The sequence below is a fragment of the Chelonoidis abingdonii genome, chromosome 7 (genome assembly GCF_003597395.2).
Source record: "Chelonoidis abingdonii isolate Lonesome George chromosome 7, CheloAbing_2.0, whole genome shotgun sequence".
Classification (NCBI taxonomy): domain Eukaryota; kingdom Metazoa; phylum Chordata; order Testudines; family Testudinidae; genus Chelonoidis; species Chelonoidis abingdonii.
The window spans coordinates 103,990,185-104,011,329 of NC_133775.1; the positions used below are offsets into that span (position 1 = coordinate 103,990,185).

Below are 21,145 nucleotides of genomic sequence, written 5' to 3' on the forward strand. Positions count from 1 at the left end.
GAATGGAAAGTATCCTTCTACAGAAGGGAGGTTCTGACTTTTCTACCCATCACAAAAAATCCCCATAAAGCATCTCTTCGCAACATGCTCATCTGGAAGGCAACATATGGAATTTCCAAACATTTTTTCCCTAGGTAAGATCCCAACGAAGCTTTCCTGGCTAAATGAGATTAACAAAGATTCAGAACAAAAGTTCATCATCACTATTTCTTATAAAAAGAGATCTTCCCATCTTTCCCAGCAAGTTCTGGAAATTCAGAGGAAGTGCAGAGTGCAAAGATTCTCCGTGCCCTGTGTGGGGATTGTTTACTTACCGCATCTTTTTCTGGATTGCATACTTTCACCCAAAGGATGTGATCAAGGAGCCAGTCAATGGGCTTGTCCTTGTAGAACATGAGTATAAACTCCACAATCAGGCTGAGATCCAGTGATTTGAACATCTTTCCTGAAAGCATATTTGGATGGAGAAGAGACAAAGCAGATACAGTATGAAACAAACAAGATCCAGCAACTGAAAAATATTACAAGTTCCTCAGGGGAAAAACTGGTTTCTCTCCTTGCATCTCTAATGGAGTTTCAAGCAACCATGGATTTGCACAGTTGGAGCTTATGCATCAGCATCACTGATGCTGCCTGTACAGTTCTAAAATTAGCATTCATTATAGAACTGTTGCTAGCAAGTTAGCAACACACACCGTTATGAGTCCCACTGAAGTCGAGGTCAATAGCATGGAACATTCAACACCAGGTGGGGAGGGGACACCAGAGAGGTATGGGTGAAAATGGAATTCATGCACAGTTCTAGCACAGATTATTTTCCTGCCCTGAGACTTCAGAAAAACATCAAACCCTGTTAAACGAATATAGCCAACACCCAGCAGAGGAATATCCAAACTGTTTGCATAACCATACAGTGCTGCTCCTGAAATAGTTCTCAGCTGATATAAAACTTCCTCCGGCCCTCAGACTGAGCATGTTATCGCAGGTGCTTCTAGACCCCGTCCAACCAAGAAACAACCAATCACATCCAGGAAGCAAGCCCCTCTGCTGGGCCACTGGGCAGATTTTTTTTTATTATTATTAAAAATGAATCAGAGTATCAGTAGTTTAATACTTATGGAAGATTCATCATGGACAAGCACCGTCCCTACACACTTGTAAGCTAAATCTCATAGGAAGCTTGGCCTGTTTAACTCACCACATCAGTAAAACATTATGCCACATAAAATGCAATGAGAAGCTAGGGGCAGTTGCTGTTGCCATGCTCTGTGTTTTATCTGAACTGTGTCAACAGGAAGGTGACTGACACACAAGTTCTTGTTCCAGCTGTGTAACTATCCCAGGACCAGGAGGCTCAGGACAGACAACTTGAAGGTAGTTTATTTCCTGAGCAAGTCAAAGAGTCACTATAAAAGTGTTAGAAGAAGCCAAGCATACAGAATTTACCCTTACTATGGGAAAAAACGTCTCTAAGCAAGGGGGTTAGTGTTTGTAAGATCTAGCCAGCTATGTGATAGCCACATATGGAAGGTGCTGGGGGAGGGGGAGGAAGTAAGTTACCAATAAACCCAAGCTGTGAGAATTCCAGGATCATCCACTCCTCAGATGGCTGCTGCAGAGCAAAGTTCTTCATTGTGCTGAGATAGTTTGGTTTGGCTACAATGTCGTCCTCGAGCTGCAGGGGTAAAAGAAAACTTAGCACAAGCAACAAAAACACACGTTCTGTTCCAGTCTCTCCACAGCACAACATTCGACACAGGAAGGCAGGGGAAGGTTTTGGCAAAGGCAGTTTGTTGTGGGAACATACACTTCTAATCTAATCCAACAGGCTAAAGGAAAACTGGCTCCTACTCTTTGTGAATCTCCACCTCTTCCATTCCTGGGCAAAATTCTTTAGCCTGTTTGGCCAAAGGGAACTTTAACAGCTGCGTTGGGTAAGCTGCAGCTCATACGTGACAGCAAAGGCACTGCTACTTTTCTAGCCATTAGACCAGGTTCCACTGTAAAGTTTTTCTGCAGTGTGGCACCAGAGGTCAGCAAATATCAAAGTGAGTCATCTCTCCCACAGTCGCATGCTGCCCATAATGTAGAGCTAATATGCTTTGTTTTCAGGAGAATCTACTTCACGCTGCAGTGAAGACTTATGTTTTGGCTTGCAAAGGGTTAATCTAACCTGGTCCAAAGTAAATAGCTGTGCACGCACAGAGACAGAGGGAGAGGGATGGTTGAAGGAGAAATGCAGAGGAGTTCCTGAATCAGACTTGGGAGGACTGGATGTGAAAGAGACAGCATATCCTATGGTGTCACATTTGGAGAACAGTCAACATCAGACACACTCCAACAGCATTTGAATTAACCTCTCCTTTCTTCCCCTCCCCCACATCAAAGACTCCACTTTATGTTTTACACACACACACCCTTCCTACACTCACCAGTACAAGATACGTGTCTCAGGGAATTCATACATTCCCACCCCACCACCAAACTTACCTGCACATAGTAAATGCCTTTGGACTGGGCATACATCATTAAAAAGCAGTAATCTAGGTTCTGTTTAGTTCTCCACCTACAAATCAGACAAATGTGATGAGAACAACATTGCCTTACTACCAGCCAGCAGATGCTTCGTTTGGGGAGCGTGACAGTCTGTGCACCCTTACATTCACCCTTTTACAGGACATTGAAATTTTGTACAAAGTATGCCTTGTAAGGTGTCATTTGAAAACTCATAATTTGCTGATCATTATTGTCCTGGTAAAGTATGTGTGGCAATACTGCATGTAAATTTAGAAGATTCCTCTGTATGGTATTATTAAGACATGTTCCAAGTCTGGAGGAGCAGCCACAGACCAGTTCCCCAGAGACAAAAGGCTAGCCAACGCCTCAGCCAGGTGTCTACAAAAATCAAATGAAACACCGCTTGGTTAAGTGGCCATTGTTTGGCAGGAAAGAGAATGTGGGTGAAAAATCTACATCTTGACAAAGAAATAGCTGGGGGTTCCCATCCACACAGACTTTGTCTCCTAAATCTCAGTTGGAGATGACTCCTGAATAAGAGAAACAACTATAAGAGAGGAGACATCATAAATTATCCCTCCTTTTCTCTCAACAGCATCCACAACACCTGAAGGACAAAGGAAAAAGCTTTGGATGGAGGAAGGGATCCTGACTAATAGAAATTCAGCCAGTAAAACTGCTAGAACATGTGGTGAGAGAGACTTTGCTTTGAATTCACTTAGCTTGTTAAATTAGGCATTAGTTGCATTTTACTTTTATTTTCTTGTAACCCAATTCTGACTTTTATGCCTCATTACTTGTAGTCACTTAAAATCTATCTTTTGTAGATAATGCACTTGTTTTATCTAAACCAGTGTGTGTGTGTGGGACACTCCATTTGGGATAATAGGGTGTGTGCATATCATTTTCTATTAATAAAATGACAGACTTTATATGAGCTTGCATTGTCCAGGAGAGGGCTGGGCAGTACAAGACACACATTTCTGGGGGAAAGCCTGGGACTGGGAATTTGCTGGTGTTGCTCTGCAGTGTAACACATGAGTGGCTGGCTATAGCACTCTCATACTATAACTGGGAGTAATTTATATGCTGGAGACTGTGTGTGAGCAGACCAGGAGTGGCTGCTCTCACAGCGAAGCAGTGTTAAAAGGCATCTCAGACTGGAGAACTGAAAGGACAGAGCTGTTAATCAGTCCAGATTGTACCCTGGGTAATGTCACAGGGAGCCAACACAATACACCTTTCACTTTCACGAGAGGAGAAGATGGGATAAAGAAAGCCTGTTCTTTACTGTATGATTAGTTTGGAGTTAACTGGAAAATAAGTGGCTTCTCAAGGTAAGTATCCTGTAGGTTAGCAGCTCTGTCTCAGTTTGACTTGTGGAAAATAGACATGGGAAACACAGCAGAGCAAGCCAAGCCAAATGAAGCTAACAACAATGCATGTTCGCTAAGTTCTTAATTCTCACAAAAAGCAAATTTAAGGGCCCTGCATAAATCTACAAAAGCATTTATCCCTTCTGAGTCAGGAGTATAGAGAATGTAAGTATTACTTATTCAGAGTTTTAAATCTTCTGGTATTACCTGACTCTTTCCTTGGGATCGCCAAAAGATTCCCGGAGGCGAGAAAAGTCTGGATAGAAATGTGGAGAGGGGGAAATGACTTCCAGGAGACCAGAGTGTATTTCCTTGGGGAACCTGAGAGAGAAAGGTGGAAGCAGGCAATTGCTATACCAGGCGTAACATGACAGATTCAAACTGAAGTCACTTGGAAAACACCAGACCGTGGAGCCACCAAACAAAAATTAACCTCCAAGATAAAACCTCTATAGTAGTGAATGCACTTGCAGGCTTAGTTCTAACAAAACGACACCAGCAGGTACTTGTCATGAGATTTTAAATCTCCTCTTCCCACAACTGTTTCTAATAGCCCCATGTAAGCCTGGAACTGCCATCTGTTGTATACCAGTATTTGTCTCTTTACTACAAGCAAACATGTTGATTTGTTATGGTAGGTTGCTCAGGGATGCTGGGCTGATAGCATAGATTTTCTTTTTTAAGTGAGCCACAAGTGTTGTGTGTGGAATGCCTCAAAAAACTGGCAGGAGGAACAACACTCACCACACAAAGGAATCTAAGCCTGATTTCTTCCTTTTAGGTTCCTCCCCTCAAGTCACCCTGTCCAGTTCTCACTGTGCTATGATAGTCCAACCTGGCTACAAGGTGGCATCCCTGTAGGAGCACCAAGTTGGCACATTTGGGAGCGGAGGGGAATACCATCGGGGTGTTAATAAGCATATGATGAGGTTTTGAAGAGATTCTAGAATATTTTAAAGGTAACATGCCAAAGCCCCAGCACGTGCTTTAAAAAAGGTCACTTACGAGACCCTCCCTCACAAACTCACTCCAGTGGGTTCCCGTGGTAGTTGTGATGCAGCAGAGTGGGAGCAGATCAGCTGCCACTTCAGAGGTGGGGGAACCTGAAGAAGTAATTTGGATCCATTGATGTCTAAAGTGTCCCATCTACCGCTTCTGCATTTAACCCCTTAAAAATAGTCTGTTCTGAAGAAAAACATAAGCATTTATTTACAGGTCAAGCCCTACAATTAGCTTGACCCCAGCAAATCTGGGGGACCAAAGTCTGATTTACTAATGTACAGGTGTTTGCAAATTGTCAAAGTAAATGCCAGTTTGCAGAGATTATATTATGCTTATTTGATATGTTATCAAAACCATTGTAGTTGGTCTTAGTGGTTATTAGAAGACCACCAAGAATGTTGCCCGTTTTCTACTGCTGATTTGATTTCCTACCATGCCAAACAAAGTTACCAAAGTATATTTTCTGTGATATGGTTAAGAACAATTTAAAGGGTCACAGTCAATTACAAAAAGTCACTTGTCTGAAAAATGTGTACCCATTATTGTTACAAACAATATCCAAATACAGAATTACTGTAACTGCAAGGGACTAGACAGAAAGGCAGCTTTTCCCCAGTGTTTTACACTGTACATTTTGACAACAATCATCAATAAAGCTAAGTTTTTGTCACAGATATTTCTAGTAAAAGTCAGGGGCAGGTAATGGGAAATAAACAAAAATTAATGGCAGCCTGTGGCCTGTCCCTGACTTTTACTAAAAATATCTGTGGGAGCTCTGGAGTCCCCCTGCCCCTGAAGCTGGGCTAGTGTGGGTCCCCTCACCCTGGGCAGCTGGTAGCTGAAGGGTCCCCCTGCCTGCCTGCCACGGCTGGGCAGTGGCACAGGGTCCCCCATCTGCTTATTGCAGCACAGGGTCCGCCCACCAGGTTGGGGGCTGGGAGCTGCAAGGGCGGGGCTGGCTGGGAGCTCCAGCCCCAGGGGAGAAAATGTCATGGAGGTCAATGGAAATCACAGATTCCATGACTTCCATGACAATCGTAGCCTTAAATCACTAGTTTCATTGTTTAACCCCTATAGTTAGTCAGCCACTCTCCCTTATTTGTGTGTGAGCATTTCCACAGCAAGGGGTGGAACAGAGACGACTGACAGACTCCAGGACAGTACTCCCCGAAACTACTTTTAACTTGTTTTTTTAATTGATACCATTTCCAGCTGACGTCATGGTGTCCCTTTAAATTACCGTTCCTCAAGCGATATCTGAAACATGGCTTCTCATTACAAATGCTGGGACGTTGATACAGGAGCACTTGCGCTTTCCCTGAGCAACACACGCTTAGACTGTAGGCTTTCCCCCTCCAATTGAATTTAAGAGATAATTTATGAGTTTATTGGGGAGGGGGAATCAAATCGCTAAGTTAATTGAAGTTTTAGACCTTTCACAGAGGAGCCCTTCCTTCGATAGTGCCTGGTAATTCCATCAGGGTACATCAGACAATCAACTCATTATCCCCTGCTAAGTACACACTCATGCCACCAAAGGCAGAAGGGTGGATCTGCCTCACTTTGTACAGAAAGACAGAGGGCTCTGTTTCAGCTCTTCTACAAGTGCAGTAGGAATACAATGCTCTTCTGCTTTTCTATTATTGGAAGCATGTCTCAAGCGCTCTCCCATCACCAGCTCAGGAATTGAATTGAGCCATTAGGTCACATCATCCTTTTAAAAGTCTTGCTCTTAAGGTTACCGGGGTTCTTTGGAAACATGCAGACACGGAAGCTGGACTGGATTCAGAGCCTCTGTTGTTACAATTGTTTTCTTCTTCCTCTTTGAGCACTGATGCTGCTAATGCCTAGACCAGCTCTCCAATAACCATCTACCACAGGGTTCTCTCCCACACTTAGCAATTGTGAAGCTGTGGCAGACACTGTAACTCTGGGGCAGAAGTTTGTTACACTAACATGTAATTCCAGAGAGATCACAGTTATAGTGCCAGAGAATGAATGCAACCTAACCTGGTGTAGCAAAAAGGGGAAGAGAAATGGACACTTAGGCAGTAACAGCCTTATTTTGGCTTGAGATCATGTGTGCCAGTCATGCAGTTCACTTGATCTGACTATGAGCAGGCAGGATGCTGAACTATACGAGAATAGGACCTCCCACAGGATGACTGTAAATATAAATAATCCATCTTCTCAGAACAACACAGGACAGGAAGAGCGACTCAGATGGCAAGATCATGTGCATTGAGTACATGAAAGCACAAGACTGGTTGGATACGATCAGAAAGAAATTAGAGTTACAATGCCATGTATTGTTTTAGACTGAGATGAATTTGGGATCAGCTTAATTAAGAGACAGGATGAGACTCTAGAATTTATAATGGAAAAATCAAGCAAACAAAAAGACATTTATTTTCTTTAACAAGGCTGTTACATTGTTACACGCCTCATTCACATCAGGGTAATTAATGGGAATTGCTTACAAGTTTTTGATGTTTTCTGCCACTCCAGTTGTATACTGTTCATCTGTCTGAAAATAAAAAGTTAAACATTGTAAGAAGAGATCATTCAGGTTCAGAGAAACCAACCATCAATACTTGAAATGCCTCATCCGGATCAGGCCGTCTTCTGTATGGCCCTTGTGCCTGAAATCCCCTCCCCATTTTGGTGGCTCAAAACCAAACTCTTCTTCAAATCTCACTGGTTTGGCCAGTGTTAAATCAAATAAAAATACTAATTGTCACGGGCCAAGGATCACATCCTCCTCTATTTTCTGTACAGTGCCAAGCAGGCTGCTGGCATTTAACTAAATGAACAGTCCCTGACAGAAAAGGAATTCTACCTTTGTCAGCAAAACAGATGGGTTTCTACAATAACGTGTATTTATATTTTGGGTTAATTTCAGCTGTGAACTTGAATCTCTCAGTTGATCCTAAGATTTGACCTGGTCACTCTCAGCAGCGCAGGGGAAAAGGCTAATCACACTGCATGACAATAACAGAAAAGATATAAATGCAAAGACTCATGCAGGGGGCCAATGGAGAGAAAATAAGATCCCATGCCCTCTATTCCAGAATGCTGGATCAAGAGGCCTCCAAAGATTTTACTGCTCTGAGTGGTTCCTCTGCTTTTAAAACAGCGAACTCTAGTCCTAAGTTGGGATATGAAAAGTAGAGACAATGACTTTTACCATCACCCGGAGTAAGTGCTAAACAATTGCTTGCAATGTCCTGCTCGGTCCGAGGTGGTGTCAGATTTGGTGCCACCAAATGAAGAGTGAGTGAAGAGTGAGCTGTCAGGGGTTTATGTCAGAAGCCAAGGCCAGTGCTTTACCCAGAAAAATGACAAGTTAAGTTTTTCTAGAGAAACAAGCTCCCCTTCTCCAGGGGTTCTCAGAACCACCACGAGAGACTGATTTCTTACACTGGCAGAGCCAGGAAAACAGCCACAAAAAGGAAAGAAGATGGCCTTACATTCTGGGAGCGAACACACAACTCCCATCTGTCTATAACTGCCTCAGCACTTGGCATTGGATACCAAACACCACATCTGCCCACACATGCCAGCCTGCTTTAAATGATGATGTAGGGGAGGAATGGGGCTCCTCCCCACCATGACAGCAAATTGCAATGCAGCAAACACACTCCAAGAGGGCTCTTCCTATTACAGCTGTGTCTAACTGCTCTGACAGGGACAGCTGTCCCAGTGCCAATGCAGCTAGACGACTCAGGCTGGAGTCTTACAACATAATTAGCAAGCTGCTTCCCTCGGTGACCCATGTTTTTTTCACAACTCATAGGACGGAAGTTAGCTGCCAGAGCCAGATACTGTTGAAGTGGGAGTTGGTTCTCAGTTTCTGAAATACTCTACGTTTTAGAGGCAGCCATTAAAACCACTCAGGATGGAGCCCATATCATCACAATGATGTCAGCTCTCTTATCTTTGCCCTTGCTCCTCCTAAGACTACAGTGGCAGCTTGATGTTGCCTAGATTCTTCAAGCGATCTGATGACTGTTCAAAATCTCATACCATCTTTTATATAATTTTCTACTCTAGGCCTGAAGACTCATGACCGACAGGCAGTGACGTATGAAGAAATGCACTGTCTGGACTGGGTGTGTAACAAGCATAGCAATAGTTCACACTTCTATAGTGCCCTACTGCAGATCTTGCAACATCTGACAGTTAAAAGGATAAAGTCTACTGACTCCTTCTGTCTGAAGCAGTTTTACCTTCTATTGTTACCTGTAACATATACTATGACTAACTGAGACGTGAGAAAGATTTCCTCTGTTTTTGAGCATTTGGCAATTTAAGAATTAATTTCACTGTTTCTCCACGATCAGTTTCTCCTATCTGAGACAGTCTGTCATACTTCAAAAGAAGGAAAAACATTTTTAAAACATAGTGAAGGGAAAAAAATTGGCGGGGGAACTCTAGCTGAAAATTCTTGCGAATCAATTTTTAAAAAAGTTAATTTCACATTGATGCTTCCCTTTACATCCTCACACGATTAACCTGTGAGGTCCATTTCAGACAAGTACATTAAAGCACAAAGGCATTAAGTGACTTGCCCAAAATCACAGCCTGCCAATCAAGCAGATTAGGAGAGAATCAAACCCAGGCCCCTCAGTCCCAGGAGGAACCTACTAATCCAATCCCCACCCTTAGCACTTTGGATAGCAGCCACTCGATCCTCAAGGGTACGCTTTCTTTTTGTATAAAAAATGCAAGCTAGAGACCTGTAAGCATAATGCCACTCAAACTATCTAATTGCTAGTAAACAGGTAGAAAAGACTGGTATTTGTCTTCAGTCTGCTCCCAGCAACACACCACCGAGGTTTTGATTGCTCAGTGGATTTCTGAAAACTAAGACAAATGCATTCTAGGATTGAGAAAATAATCCAGAGGGGAAAGCAGTGGCAAAAAATAACCATATAAACCCCTAGATAAAAGCAGCTCTAGTGGATTAATGTACCAAGGCTTTGTAGCTCCTAATTTAGCAACTGATTCTGGTCCCAGGCACCAGTGCAACAAAATAGGCTAGTCTCAGCCTTGGAGAAATGGGCTGGGGGATTGTAGAGAAAACATGATGGAGTCTTGGGAGGGCAACATGAATGAGGTGGAGTGGTGTTTGCATGGCTGCAGTCAACAGCTGCTTTGGAGTTTGTAGGAGTGAGGTTAAAGAGCACAACTTAAATGAAAAAGATGAAAGCATGAGCCATGTTGGCAGCTATAATGTAATCATCTGCTAACATATTGACCCTCTGTAGAAGAGCACATCCAAGCACTGTTTCAAATTAAAAATAGGCTGCTGGCCCCCATCAGGGGGATGCCTGATGAACCTTGTCAGACAACAGCCCAAGGTTGGGCTTAACTGGCTCTACAGCAGTGGATCTGGCCCCCATCCATGAGAAGACATCCTGCTGTTTTATGGCTGCATTCAGCCTCCTGGACCAGCACCAAGTCCCTGTCAGACGGAGAAAGAGGACGAAGAGCTGATGAAGCGGGATAAATAGATACAAAAGTCATGTTACCTCAGCAATCATAACAACAATCACAGTGTCCTCCTTTTCCTGCTGGGTGAGCTCTGAGATCAGCGAGTTCAGGGTGTCCGTAAGGTATGAATGCACCTCTCGCTTCACGCTGGGGATTCCCATCACTATAGACACTGCTCAGAATCAAAGCAAAGTGTTTTCAGAAAGATGAACACAGGGCAATGGGCCAGGAAAACAAACAAGACTGTTCACTCAGCCCCCGAAGTCTCACTTTCTACTGGCTTTTAGCATTATGTTCCATCAATAGGAAAATGGGCTACTGACCAAAACGCCTGTGGCTACCCAGGGCTAATTCACTGAATTATCCCTATCAGCAGGTTAACTTTTTTCTGTTGAACAGTTTGGCCAGGAAACAAAAAGGAATGGTGTGCTAGCATGCAGGGCCTCCTTTTGAAGCGTTCAGTACAGTTATTACAGCTTTAAGATTGATATTTAGGAAATGCTGCAAAATGTTCCTCTTTGGAAAGGCCTTTCAACCCTAAAAAAGACACTCAACACTGAGATCTCTTATGCCAGAACAGGCCAACCAACAAACCCCTTAACAAATCAATGTTACAACAAGTAAATTAATAAACGTTAAAAAACAAACAAACAAAGAAAAACCCCTATCCCAAGCAGAGTTGTTACCCCAAGAAGAGGAAAAGTGCCAGGGACTCCATGAAGTCCACTAGGGGCTCTGCCATTCCATTGACTTTACATGGGAGCGGCTCAGATACTATGCTGCGGGGTGGCAATAAAACCGTCATACGGACAGACAGAGAAGGGTCAAATATCACTTTAGGGCCAGTTAAACCACAGACAGTATCTCCCTGCATCTCTTAACTTACAAGGGTTACACTCTGCGCATCCACCCTAATGCACTGATGCAGTGAGGAAGCCTGCATGGAATGTGCTCCCCTACTTCCAGTCCTGCTCATCTCGAGCCAGGAATGGAGGGGAGGAGAAGGGCACACGAAAAGTGAAGGGAAGAGCAGCTGCTTTTACCTCCAGTGCGTCCCTGTCCCACATGCACAGCTGGTTGTAGACTGTTCTCCTTGGACAGCAAATGTGGCAAATGATGAAAGATGGTGGGAAGATGCAGCACATTCTTGTTGGTGATATTCCAGAGTTTTAATTTGGTTTCATCTTAAAGGAGGAAAAGGAAGTTAATATGCAGGATATCATATAGGAAGAGATCACAAGGCTCCTAGCAATAAAACCCCCTCACAGGGCAATCTGGCCATTTTAGACTATCACTAGATTAATCCACCCAGCCTCCTCAGTGTGCACCCACAACTCCCACTAACGTAAGTGAGAGTTGTATGTAAAGGCACTGAATAAGGTCCAAAATCTTTGAGGGGAGGAGAACGAAGATCAGATTTTATCAAACAGATCCAATTTTCCCATCCAATCAACTTTTGCACTTTGAAATAAGAGCAAATCTAAACCCTCCATTGTGACCTGCTTTTCATAAATGTTCAATACGGAGCATACAATTGGTGATAAAAGCTCATGAGCAAGCAAGTTAGCGTATATTATCTGCAGAGGCGTGATTCAATGCCTAATGGTGCATGTCTAATGGCCATCTCCATTCAAATAGATTTTCTGAACCTCTTAAGCCCCTCATGCTAAATCAGAGATGATCTGGACCTTGGCCTACGCTTGCCCATCCTATCTGCAGCCTTACACAAACACACACCTCACTACCTCCTCTATAGCAACAGCTACTCTCTGTTAAAAGTCTGATTCACCAGATAAACTGCTCCATGTCCGGTTTACGTCCCGTAGGGCCTGCTTCTCAGAGATCGCTCTCTTTATCTCGTCTAGGACCAGATTCAACTCCTTGGATCGCTTTAGGCTCTCCTGTTCAGCAGCATGCAGACGGTCTCTGAGCACTAGGAACTCTCGCTGATAGATATCCACAACCTCACCTGTGGAGAGGGAAGAGAGTAAACATGTTTTCCCCTGCTGTGACAGGTTCCAAAAGACAAAGTGTCATTAGTCAGCCATTCTCCCACTTCGCTGCCCTAGGCACCAACCTAAAACAGAGGGAGGGAGAAGTATTGCCAAATCACTGGCTGATTCTGAGGTAACTGCTCACCCATGTGCGCTTCACAGCAAGTACAATTCTCAGAGCACTGACCATTTTACCTGAGGGCTCTACAATACAGGCAGAGCGGGTAGCACCACTTACTAATGTTGGCTGGCCCTTCCTGTTAAAACACCCTGTTGTCAGTTGCTTATAACTTTCCCTCCCACTGTGAGGTTGTCATAAACAGATAGTAAGAGTTAATAGAACAGAAGTACTTTATATCTCTTTTGACTGTAAAGGGTTAACAAGTTCAGTAAGGTCTCGGGCACAAGGGGAGGGGCCAGGAGTTAGCCTCCCCGGGTGGCTGGGTCACCAGCCGCCCATGAGCTGGGGTGTGGGAGGAAAACCTACTGCCTGGGCAATGAGATGAGTGAAGGAGCCACTGAGGGGTGAGGCTGGGGAAGAAGCTAAGGGATGAGGATTGAGATTGGATGAGCAGCCCCAAAAGGAAGACTAGGACTGGGAGCCAGTGATGGGGAGGAGAGAGGCTAGCCAGATAAAATGTCAGCAGGTGGGGAAGTGGAACTGGTTGGGTGAGATTTTGGGCAGGATTGGGAGAACTGGGACTGGACTGTGGAGGAGACACTGGGGAAGAGGTGGGAATTGGGGCTCTGACAGATGGGGAAACCAGGACTGCATGGCCAAGGAAACAAACTGGGAAGATTAGCCTGAGGAAGTGGAGACTGAGACAGTCTCCACTGAGAATAGCCAGGGTAGGGACAGGCTGCAGGAGACACCACAGAAAGGGTCACGCTTGGAGAAGAGTCTGTGCCCACGAGAGCACACGCCCCTCCAGAGCTTGGAATGGAACCCAAGATTCTTGTCTCAACATTCCTCTGCAGTCAGCAAATCCTTGTGAAACACACTGGGTTTCTCACCCTCCTTCGTCCTTATTACTTGAATAACATAGCACGTACAATCTCTAGTCACGGACCACGCTCCACTGTGTTGGGGACTGCACAAACGCAGAACAAAAAGATGGTCCCTGCCCCAGAGAACTCACAGTGTAAATATAAGACAACAGATGATACAATACAGACAGATGGGGGAGTATAAAGGAAACAATGAGACAATACTGGGTCAGCATCATAGACAGAGGTTTCAGCACAGTAGCAGCTCAGCCGTTAAGTTTTTGTAGGCTCCATGGAAAAGGAGAGTGTGGCAGGGCAGGGTAACACCCCTTGAATGAATGCCCTGCTAAAATGCTGGCTAAGCCCTGCTTTCAGGCAGAGAGGCCAGGAGCAGAGGCTCAAAGCTGCCAGCAGGGAGCCCAGCTGCAGGCCCTAATGAGGGCTGGTTCACTGCAATAGACTAAGCTAAGCAGAGATAGCTGGGCTGAAGGCTAGGAGGGCTATAAAAGCCCTGAACAAAACTCACATTGGCCTGCTAAACCCAGGGTTGTGAGTTCAATCCTTGAGGGGGCCATTTAGGGATCTGGGGCAAAATCAGTACTTGGTTCTGCTAGTGAAGGCAGGGGGCTGGACTCAATGACCCTTCGGGATCCCTTCCAGTTCTATGAGATAGGCTAGGACGCTAGCCTGGGAGGGGACAAGAGGCTACAGCTCTGTCTCCTCACCATAGGAAGGGAGCCTCAAGGGCCAAGAGACCCTGGAATGGGTTGGAAAGGGGATAACTGTTGGGGGATAAAGGGGACTACACAGGGGCACTGTACAATAAAGCACAAGGGTGAAACACTGGAAGAAGGCATGAGTACTCGTATTTTACCAGCCTAAGCACAGGGCGAGAAGGAGGAAACCTGCTCGGACCCTGTGACAGAGTTTGAAAGAGGCTAAGGAGATAACTCTGCAGATGGTTGGGGGGAGGTCCTCCCAAGTGCAAGTGGCAGCATAAGATAAAGCACAAAGGTGTTTGTTTGAAAGTTTAACAAGGGAACAATGGAAGCAGGCATTGTGGGCTGATTGGTGGCAAAAGCTGACATCTCGATAGTGATACATAGTGAAGAGAAGAGCCTTGAAAGTGAAGACAAGTAATTTATGTTTGATGCAACAGAGACGAGGAGCCTACAAACTACTGCTCCTATTAGTTACTCTGTTATCTCCAGCAGCAGAGATCTATGCAGTGGATCTAAAACTTCCAACCCTGCGGATGACCCACGTGTTTGTCAATACGCCGCCACATAAGAATTTCTATTTTTGCAGTTTGTTTTTTTAGAAACTTAGGAAATTACGTATAAGAAAGCTAGCTTCAAACATTAAAATTGCAAAGTCAAGCACTCAAAAGTTTGGAAATGCAGAATTAAGACTGCCTGTGCAACCTTGTGGATGTGTGTTATGATATGCTTTAATTACTATTTTTTCCTGGCTCATTTAGCTGAATCAGGACTGTGTAGCAAGAGACTGTGGTCTGTAAGATCCCTGCCTCATTTGTTAAGGAAGTTAGAAAGGATGTAGAGAGTGGGTGAAAAATAGAAAGGATGGTCTTATGGTGCTGCCCTGGATCATTATATTCTATCCCTACCTCTGCCACAGAGTTCTTATGTGATCCTGGTCAAGTCACTTATACTAAACTGTTCACAGGTGCCCATTAATTGTATGTCCATCAATTTCCATATGCCCAACTTGAGACGCTGCGATCTGACTTGAAGTGCTGAGCACTCACATCTAGAATAGAGTTGGCTGGAAATTTTCCCATGAAACCAAGTTTTGTTGGAAAATGCTACTCTAAACTGGAAAAGTCTTGTGAAAACAGTTCAGGTTTGAAGAAATTTTCTCGAAACACAGGCAGGATTCTGTCAGATACCTTCCCTATCAGCTCACCTGGTGGGCCGCTGAGGACCGGCAGCTTCAGGGCCATTCTGCCATGCCAGGGTTTCCAGGCTTCCTACCATGGAATTGGGAGCCTGAAAGCCCTTAGAGCCCCTGGTCTAGCACAGGCACCACTAATGCTGGGACAGACTGCTTGACTTTGCGACCTTAATAGTGTTATTTGAACATTGGTCTATGTGTGTAATCCCATTCAGAATGTTAAATATTTACAGTTCTGCCTCAAGTTTATATCCTGGAGCAAGAGGCCAGAATCTACAGGCAATTATCGTAGCAAAGCTATAGTTAAAGCACAATCTCGATTTCTCTTTTCGACTCAGTTTTCCAGGGGGTTAATATATAACCTGGCTGATTTTAAAGTCACCTTGGGTTGAAAATGTGCTATATAAAAATTGCCCATGTTGTTAAAGATTTCCTACAAGGGAAAAGAAATTGGGCATTTGCCCTTCTCCGCTTCTTTATAATGTACGGTGTAAAGGTGACTTGAACACTGGGTTTAAAAACAAAACAAAGACATTCCAACTGTGTGTGAAATAGAAAGCATGTCCAGGTGTGTGTACCTGACAGCACACGAGAGTCTGAATTACAATATGCATGCCTCCAAGACTTTGCAAGTTTGAGAGCACATGTCCAAGGGATGTTTATGAGTCAGAGAAAAGGGGGTGTGCACATGCAAATGAGCGTTCATGGGTGGTATGTGGGGTGGATGGGAAGGGTAGGCTACCAGATTTTTGCCTGTCAAATCTTGGTAGTTCTGCAAGGCTGAATTAAGCCATGAGAGCTCATGATACACATGCTTTCTTCCTCCAGCAAAACTACAGAAGACCAGCTTAAAGCTCCTGATAGCCTAGGCTTCTCCTTCCCTTCCCTCCACACACCTCTTTTTTTTGTGAAAACTTTGGAACTTCATTTAAACAAAAACACAGCACAGCACATCCTGGGTCTTTATTATACATCACAGGGGAACTAAAGAAGGCACGATCCCGATTAAAAAAAAAAAATCCTTTGTAGGTCACAGCTTTCATCTTTTGTTCATGCTGTCCTGAGTGATTTCTGTATATGAAGAAGCACCAGAAGCTTCTGAAAACGACAGAGCTATGTCAAGTGAGGGTGAAGTTATCAGGACTTCTTTGAACTGGCTTTCAATCACTTTGCAAAAGGGGATGCCGCCACACAAGATGATGTTATTGTTTTTACATGGCAACTCAGAACAGCAGCCAGAAAAGACACAAAAAAATAGCCCGTCTCCTGCATGAAACTCTCCAGTTTATTTTCCACTCTCCAGATAGTACTATGTACCAATTGCAGTGTGGCATCCAAGAAGTGGGGAAGCTGGTAAGAAGGAAAAACAGACTGGTTAGATTAAAATTCTAGTTTAAAAGCTCAGTAATAACATTGCTTCCTGACTTCATAAATATGACCTACTTGGACATACAGCTAGAAATAGTGCAACCATCACTCCAACCCTCTCCAGGATGGGGTATGGAAATCACAGCCAGGACCAAAAGCCAAATCTCTAGCTGTGCCCGTGGTCCCAGCTGCTTCAAGTGCATCAGTGTGAATAATTAAGGACAGGGTGCAGGACCTCAGCCGGCACCGATTGTGTTCTTTGTCAGATGGCACAAGAAGGCTCTTGGGATGATAAACAACCATCCAAAACTCTTGTGGGTGGAGTGGGCATTTAAAGAAATACACTTTATTAATAAACAGCCTTTTGTTAAAGTATTTTGTAAGTTATGTTTCTGATTAGAGGTATTGGCGAGACAAGGAAGGTGAGGTAATTCTTTTATTGGACCAACTTCTGTTGGTGACAGAGACAAGCTTTAGAACTCTTACACGGAAGCAGTCAGCTTCACAGTAATTGAGACAGGTCTTACTCAAAAGGTGGTGATGGAGAAAAAGCTGCTCCTATGCCTTGATAGGTTTCTCCTGCAGAGTCCCACATGGCTCAGTTCTAGCCCTCTCTTCTCCCCCTCAACTTAATAAAACTGCTACTGGAGCTTGAGAGAGGACATGGACTTTTATACCAGTGTACACGTGAAACACGGCTCTATACCACATTCACATCAGACACAGAACCCAGAAACTCAGTGGCCCTGGTTTTTGGGGAATATAAGCACCTGAACAACAACTAGATGGTGCAAATAAAAACCTGTAGAGACAGAGGCAATACTGTTAGGAGGAGGAAAACATTATAAACACTCTTTATTCAGGAAATCTGCCTCCAGCTGCTGAGGTGGTACTCAGTCTTAGGGATTTCCTAGGGACCCAAAGGGCACCAATAATCAGAAATGCCTTTTACCATATTTAACTGGCCAGGAAGCTGCATTCCTTGCTATAAGATGTAACTGCAACTGATCCACATGCTCATCTCCTCCAAGCTCAATTACTGCAATGCACAGCACCTGTGGTTGACACTTAATCTCATAGAATATCAGGGCCGGAAGGGATCTCAGGAGGTCATCTAGTCCAACCCCCTGATCAAAGCAAGACCAATCCCCAGACAGATTTTTTTGCCTCAGATCCCTAAGTGGCCCCCTCAAGGATTGAACTCACACAAACACTCACAAAACAGACCCATGTCCAACACACAGTAGACCCTCTTCTAAGCAACACAAGCCAACTAAGACACATCACCACAGCATGCCTCACGCTGCACTGAGTCCCTTTTCCAAAAAGAGATTCAACACAAGACCCTAATCTTCAAGGCTTTCAAATAAGACTGGGCCTGGCTACCTCTGAGACCACAGCTGTGGTCACCAGGAACGATCAAGAACAAGGCTAACAGGAGTTGGGAAACAGGCCTTCATGGTAGCTGGCCCTAAGAGGTGAAGGATCCCCTGTCCATGAGGCATGTGAATAGTCATGAAGCTTTCCATGCTCAGGAACTAACAGTAAACCTCAGTTCTCTCTTTGCACCAATTTTAGAATAGCTCAATGAGGACAGACACAATGTGAGAAGAAAGGAAGAGAAGTAGGGTGAGGTGGGAGGAGAAACAAACCAAGCAAGTGCACTCTCCTGCGGTGCGTAAGAAGGGATCCATTCGTATGTTCACATTAATAGATTTTAAGGCCAGAAAGGATCATTACGATAATCTAATCCAACATCCTGTGCAACGCAGGGCCAAGAATTCCACAGAGTGACTCCTGTAACAAACTGCCTAGCTGCTTATATAACCACAAATCCCCTCATACGATGGCGAAGGGTGCACTACAAACACACAGGTAATCTTATTTCAAAGCAAAATGACATGTCAGTCTGCCTTTTTATTTTTTTTTTTTTAAAGCAAACATGGAAAGACAATTGTTTTCAGTAGTATTTGACTACACATGTACAACAGACTAGAAACTTTAATTTATTAACCATTTCTAATTTTCCTGTACTTTTTCTTACTCTATTATTCATGAAACTGGGCAATTCAGTATTACACCTGTGTGACTGACCACAGTTAGTAGCTACAGGATGACACACTAGACCCTAGCCCAAGGCAAATTTATTCAACTAATATTAGACTACTAAATCTAACTCAGGCAAGAGGCCATGCCAGTTTTCATAATAAAGACAATGAATTAGTGCATATCTGTTAAGCAAACACAGACATGGGATGAGGGCTCTGTCTATACTGACAAGAAGAGGATTGCAAGAAACCACTATTTGGTATGCTTTGAGTCTGCAACGTTTGTTCTGTCTTGCTTTCTCATACAAGTATTTCTAGGCATACATTTAACAGCAGTTACCTTTATTTCAGAGTGCAGATATACTATTCTGTGCAGGCTTTAAAAAAGACTGATAAACAAAGGCTGCTCCACAAGTACAGATTTTCTATTATGTATTCCTAACCCAAACTATCCGCTATTTTACACAGATTCCTTAATAAGGGAGGCAGGCATTGCAAAGTTTTAATTTAAAAAATGAAACCATTTAAGTTTAATGCACAAAATGATAGGAAGTTTATTAGAAGCATGAAAAGCACATTTTCCCCATTTAAATATCTGCAGTGGAAAAATGGGATTTTAACAAACTTTTACACACAGTCACCCTGGATTGAAGGCAAGAGAACAGCTAGCGAAGCTAAAGATGGGTTTTCATTTTTAGAAGTTATGAATGCCCCAGAAACATTACCTTAGAGCAAGAGTGTCACATACAACTAAAACACTATCACATATAATCTGCACTTCTGTCTGAGAATGAATTAAAGAGAAAAATGAGCTCTGTTTTAATCTTGCTGACTGTGGCACCTGCTATGTAAGCTTCTTGTTGACTCCAGAGGCTTAGTTTGGCTCTGCCGATAGTTTACCACTCTGCAGTTTTGCAAACTGGCTGGACTGAAACATTACAATTAAATTTCCAAATACAATTCTAAATATTGTATAAGCTTAGGCCCCTTAATGAGAGAGAAGATTCCATGAGCATTCTCAGTTTTGGGGTTGATAAGAGAGAGTTTAGATGATAAAATAAGAAGCAGCTTGCATCTTAAAACTGTGGAAAATAACTTATAAAATGCTATTTCCAAGGCATGACATGTTTTCAGTGAATTCTGTAATTAATCCTTTCCCCTAGCTGGAATTTGCAGGGAAAGTTAATTTTCACTCCCAATTTCCCCCAACCCCTTTCTAACACATACACACACGTCTTTAAAAGGTTTAATAATTTAAGCAGATGAAACTAGGGCTCCAAATTTGTTCAAAGTTGTGAAGCTCTCGTTCATATAAACACAGACTATCCTCTCTACTAGGATTAAGGCTGTGCCGCATGGTTAAAGAAACCTCGTTCACTTAAAAATTACACTCCTGCTTTAAAAAAAGTTTTATCTATTTTTATAAGCAACAGCTAAGATTACTGAAAAATTATTTACCCCCTCCACCTCCCTGTTTACTTTGTGCATTTGACAGCACTGTATGCATAAGCCGTTCTACTCTTTTTTCCCCCCTCTAAACAGTTAGTTTTCTCCGGTTTTTGTGTTTGAGTTTTTCACACTGCAATGTTGCAAAAAGAGAGAGAACTATTTAGAGATACATTAAAAAAAATTCTGAAAACCACAAAAAACTGGCAGGGGGATTCAGAGGAGGTGTAGCACCTGAAACACTTTCTTTTTTTAGGTTGATGGTGTCTAACTCAAATACAAGCAGACGCTCACAAACTCCCAAATGCTCTAGAGTATTGCTTTTTTACCATTTATGCGTTGTACAAATTTGTGGTCTTCCACTTCTTCATGTTTGGATCTGCTTTTGCTGTGTGCTTCACTTCAGATCAGTGTTTTGGTCTCAACTTTGTGTTCTCTGAATCCAAGGGTTTGTTAAAATTCTACTGAAAACCTATGCAAAGCTTTGTACCTGGTGAGCATATATCTGGCTTCAAGACTAAGCTTGATAAGTTTATGGAGGGGATGGTATGATGGGATAGCCTAATTTTGGCAATTAATTCATCTTTGATTATTATCAGGTAAATATGCCCAATGGTCTGTGAGGGGATGTTAGATGGGGGTGGGATATGAGTTACTACAGAGAATTCTTTCCTTGGTGCTGGCTAGTGAGTCTTGCCCACATGCTCAGGGTTTAACTGATCGCCATATTTGGGGTCAGGAAGGAATTTTCCTCCAGGGAAGATTGGCAGAGAACCTGGAGGTTTTTCGCCTTCCTCTGCAGCATGGGGCACGGGTCACTTGCTAGAGGATTCTCTGCACCTTGAGGTCTTTAAATCACAATCTAAGGACTTCAATAACTCAGACATGGGTTAGGGGTTTGTTCCAAGAGTGGGTGGGTGAGAGTCTGTGGCCTGTATTATGCAGGAGCTCAGACTAGATGACCATAATGGTCCCTTCTGACCTTAAGTCTATGAAT

The 21,145-nt window shown here is 43.5% G+C and overlaps 1 protein-coding gene across 3 annotated transcripts in view; it reads right to left on the bottom strand.

Moving 5' to 3' along the window:
- The window catches only part of MGAT4B (alpha-1,3-mannosyl-glycoprotein 4-beta-N-acetylglucosaminyltransferase B), a 122,788-nt gene that overhangs the window by 30,752 nt on the left and 70,891 nt on the right, over nt 1–21,145 (bottom strand). For all 3 annotated transcript variants that reach the window (XM_032772261.2, XM_032772259.2, XM_032772258.2), the window contains exons 2-9: nt 12,181–12,360; nt 11,435–11,575; nt 10,430–10,563; nt 7,376–7,422; nt 4,101–4,214; nt 2,491–2,566; nt 1,561–1,675; nt 315–445 (exon numbers count right to left, since the gene is read on the bottom strand). In XM_032772261.2, coding sequence (XP_032628152.1) covers nt 315–445; nt 1,561–1,675; nt 2,491–2,566; nt 4,101–4,214; nt 7,376–7,422; nt 10,430–10,563; nt 11,435–11,575; nt 12,181–12,360 — 938 coding nt within the window. The remainder of the gene's footprint in view (nt 1–314; nt 446–1,560; nt 1,676–2,490; nt 2,567–4,100; nt 4,215–7,375; nt 7,423–10,429; nt 10,564–11,434; nt 11,576–12,180; nt 12,361–21,145) is intronic.